General features: G+C 42.2%; 1 protein-coding gene across 1 annotated transcript in view; it reads right to left on the reverse strand.

The window, feature by feature from the left end:
- dacha (dachshund a) overlaps window positions 1–3,290 on the reverse strand; it is a 120,176-nt gene extending 116,886 nt beyond the window's left edge. The window contains exon 1 of the mRNA XM_030794081.1: window positions 2,800–3,290. Coding sequence (XP_030649941.1) covers window positions 2,800–3,290 — 491 coding nt within the window. The remainder of the gene's footprint in view (window positions 1–2,799) is intronic.
- Window positions 3,291–4,303: the final 1,013 nt, after the last annotated feature.

Consider the following 4,303-nt stretch of genomic DNA (forward strand, 5'->3'; position numbering starts at 1 on the left):
GTACACCGCTCCACACCTCACTCTATTAAACAACTTACCTGTGCCTTCAAATATTAAAAATGATAAATGATACAACAGAGCAATCTTTATTCTCTCTCTCTGTCTCTCTCTCTCTCTCCCACTTTCTCTCTCTAGTTCAGATGATCGCGACAGATTGATTCAGCACAAAGCAACACCCTATCATTGCAGTGGGGGATTCTATGACTATGGTAGGGGGTGTTAAAAGGTTAATTACCGAATCTTTCCCAAAATGGCCATCTGGACATGTGCGCAAACACTGGCATCTCTCTCTCTCCCTCTCTCTCTCGCTGGTGTGACTGAGGACATTTGGTTGCCCACTTCCACTCCTGTTACGCGCCCGTGCCAGTGCGTAACTGTGACACTCTAGCCGATGCGGCTCTCGAGAGCTCTGTCACACTGAGTGGTTGATCTTTTCTGCAGCGGTTCCTCTGTAACGGTTCTTCTAACTTGTAAGCATAACTAATCGTAAGCATTACATGTAACAAACAGTTAACTGTTCAGTTAATGGGAAAAAAAATTTTATCACTTAAATTAATACCCAGATTCTCTTTTTGGGGGAGGAGGGTGAGCAAGACACTCTGAGAACGTTAAATGTTTCACCTGATGCAGCGGCAATTAATTCAATAAATCGCCCTTCGATTGGAGCATCACTTAAACTAACTAAGGAAAAAGCAGGGCTGCGTTCACCACACTCTAAGTCACCTGAAGGTCTTCCTCGTCTAATCGTGGCCTAGCCTACTTTTTTAGTCAAGACGTTACAGTGTAACTGGAATATCAAGAGATAGCTTGTTTGCACACATATGTTTATTCTTTTCATGCAATTCAATATTCAGATCGATGTAGTTTAAACATTTGCTCGCCAGACTAACGTTTTTAACAAAGTGTAAATAAACGTGAAGTGGATATTTTCATAATTTCATGTTCTCACATGCAGCTGTCATTACAAAGAAACTAATAATAATAACAATAATAGTGACAATAGTAATAGTAATAGTAATAATAATGTTGTTGTTGTTGTTGTTGTTGTCAGTATTATTACTTTACACAATTTATACTGTCACGGCAAAAATAAGACGTTATCATGTCAGTAGTGACTTATGCAGTCGGAAAAGAATCACTTTTTTTTTTATAATGGCAGTTTCTCCTTGTCTGATGCGCAATCAACCCCGTCGGAATGCCAGCGCTTGAAGGGGGGGGGGGGGATTCAATCATAGAAACATTAAAAACGCAAAACAGCGTCGTGTTCTTGTTTAAAAAGGGCTCTGAGAGAAACGGGACATGGGCCCCTTCAGCTCCCTGCCTCCCTCCCTCCCCCCATTTTCAATGACATTGTTGGAGGAGTATGGGAACACTAATGCATTTGTCATGATAACAAGCTAAGAATAACAACATCTCGACACCAAAAAGAGACGACAATCCATGCGAGATGATTCATCTAGCCCTGCATGGTCGAATTGATTTAACACAGGAATGCGCTAGACAGCTAACAAAACAACTGAATTGTACAAAAGAATGTTCCTGTGTGAACACGAGACACAGAATTTGGTTGCCGAACGCAATACTAAAATCAAAGCGCATATGTTTTATGGGGTTTTTTTTCCACTCTGAGTCTGCTTTGAACTGGTGGAATTATTAAACACAGCTGATAACCGAACATACCGGGGCAATGTCGCTTTTATTAAATGAGTCAACTTACTAACAGTAAGTTAACTGACAGTAGGACGAAAATGTGACGTTTCTGGTTTACCAGGACACATGTTTTCTGTGAAGTGTAATTTATGTATTAATTCAAAAGTGACAGGATTTAACTGTAAAAGTTTGAGATAATACCGGGTGTGTGAAATAGGCTACTCCACACATTTACGTTATCATTTTAGATATTGGATAATTGTGAGAATTTACACGTCGTAAAAAAAAAAAAAAGGAGAAAGAAAACTTTCTATAAATATATGGGGGAAAACGCTTGTTCTTAGCCTAGTTTGACTGAAAATTTGGTATTTTGAACACTGCGAACACAGTGACATGAATTTATTTATCAATTAAGTAAACACGAAAAATCAATATATTACACTTAAAAGAAGGTTAGAACAAACCACATTTTATGTTTCTAGTGAATTGCCAAGTAACTTGGAGATGTCTCAGTTTGTAATTCATTTGACTTGGTGTTAACTTGGATCATGTCATTAAGGTTATCATATTGCGTGTTGGCTTCATACAACGCCTTTGTGCAAAAGCGGCTCTTTTCATCAAACGGTCAGGAGGGAACAGCCGAAGCTTATCTCAATTCGAGTAGCCTATATGGAAGCAGCATTACAGTTGAGTGATAAAATAACAGAAATAATCTCTTGTGTAAATGATGTTGCCTGAAGTACACTAAATAGGCTACTGTCTGTCCCCTCAAGCGACTGGGGTCAAAAGTGCAGGTGGAGATGGACGACAGAGCGAGGTGACTTTACGTCTTAAAATAAGTGGTAGCCTACATGAAAATTAAAACTTGACGCGTTACAATTCCAAGTAGCAGCTGCATTCATTTTATTGAACTAAGAGATTTACTTTATCCTACCTCGACTGAGTCGCTAAAGAGGGAAAAAAAAAACCCTGTGTAAAAGTGACTTTAAAAAGTTTGCCACCGTACAGCGCGACAACAACGCCACGCAGTTGTTTGGCGACGGGAACTGTAAAGGTGCATGTGTCTGTTTCGGCTGTGATCTCTGCGTGTCTGACCAGACCTGGAGAATAATGTTCGCAAAACGATTCAAGTGAACAATCCCAACTTACCTGGCATTTGTGCAGTCGTTATATAGAGCCTCGAAGTCCTTTCGGGTGATGAGCTTACAGCGGTTCACGCCGGGTTGTATCGCCCCGAGTCCACGCAGGATCCGGACCTGTTCCACTGTGCACACGACGGGAACTATATCCAGTCGCTTCAGCTTGGTGTAGACGGTGTGCAGCCCGCCGACTAGGTGCTTGAGAAATAGGTCGAAGACCTGCGGCAGACAGATGAGCTCCTGTCCGTCCACAATGAAAGAGGCTACTTTAACCCCGTGGACCTCAACCATTTTGCACTCGTTATTACCACTGGACCCATTCGCGTTTCCACCGCCGCCGCCGCCGCCGCCGCCTCCGCCGCTGATGAAAGAGTTGATCATACTGCTGGTCAGTCGTGGGGACTCGGCTGGGCTTGTGTACAGAGGATCGGGGCGGAACAAGCTACCGGAGACCGGAGTCGAGGTCGGTGAAAGAACCGGAGGAGTTGCTGATACGGCCATAGTTGCTGAAGTTTACCTTCTTTCCGCACTCTCTCTCTCTCTCGCACCCGCTTGCGCTTTGCTCACTCCTCACACTTTTTTCTTCTTCACTTGATGTTGCTCATGCACTAGCGTTGACGTCTAGCAGTCGGGCGACATGCAACTACCTACCTCGCAAAGTGGGATGGTTACAATGAGGACTTGCATTCAGGGTTTCAATTAGCCAGCCCACTTCGAATCAGAGTGGCACTTCTCTCCACCAACGAGGAGCACCGGAGAACACGCCTTCGTGTCCTATTGGTGCTCTGCGTTTGATAACCGGGACCTATGTTATTATTACTCACCGCTACTGTATCAGTACATCAATACAAGTTTTAACGCACTTGGGAATGATCATGTGTCGCCTATATTGTCTCCTAAATCAATCGATTACATCGAGTAACCGCCTTAATACTATAACAGCGCTAATAATGCATATAATCATCGTAACAGCTGTCATTATTTAGTCAGTATCGAAGTGGCAGTAGTAATAATTATCGAAATGTTGTTATTGTTTTTTTTTTAACGTCTCAGTTATGTTATTAGCTTGTTAATATGTTATTATTATTGTTACTATAATATATGGAAAGCAACGGAGATGAAATGATACGATGAAAACTTGACGTGCCACCCCAAATCCTCTTAAGCGATGAATCTTAAAGAATGCAGGATACAGTTACTGCACAAACGAGTCATTCACACTGTTTGTTTTTTGGGGTTTGTGTGTGTGTGTGTGTGTGTGTTTTAATTTCGCAGGAATTATGCGTTATATTTGAAAACAATGGCTTTCGTTTTGTTGTAGAACTCGACGGTACATACAGTAGATGGTCAGTGAAGCGTTTTTGGCAATGCACAGCCGGGGGTTTGCAGACGCTGTGGGCCATAGAGACAGCTTCGTAAAGCGTTCCTAATGTTATGGAGTTGTTCAATATATGAAACTTGACTCTCTGTGTGAGTCACCGTAGACAACACATAGTAACACATAGCAAGTCTCC

This window comes from Chanos chanos, chromosome 16 (assembly GCF_902362185.1).
Source record: "Chanos chanos chromosome 16, fChaCha1.1, whole genome shotgun sequence".
Classification (NCBI taxonomy): Eukaryota; Metazoa; Chordata; class Actinopteri; order Gonorynchiformes; family Chanidae; genus Chanos; species Chanos chanos.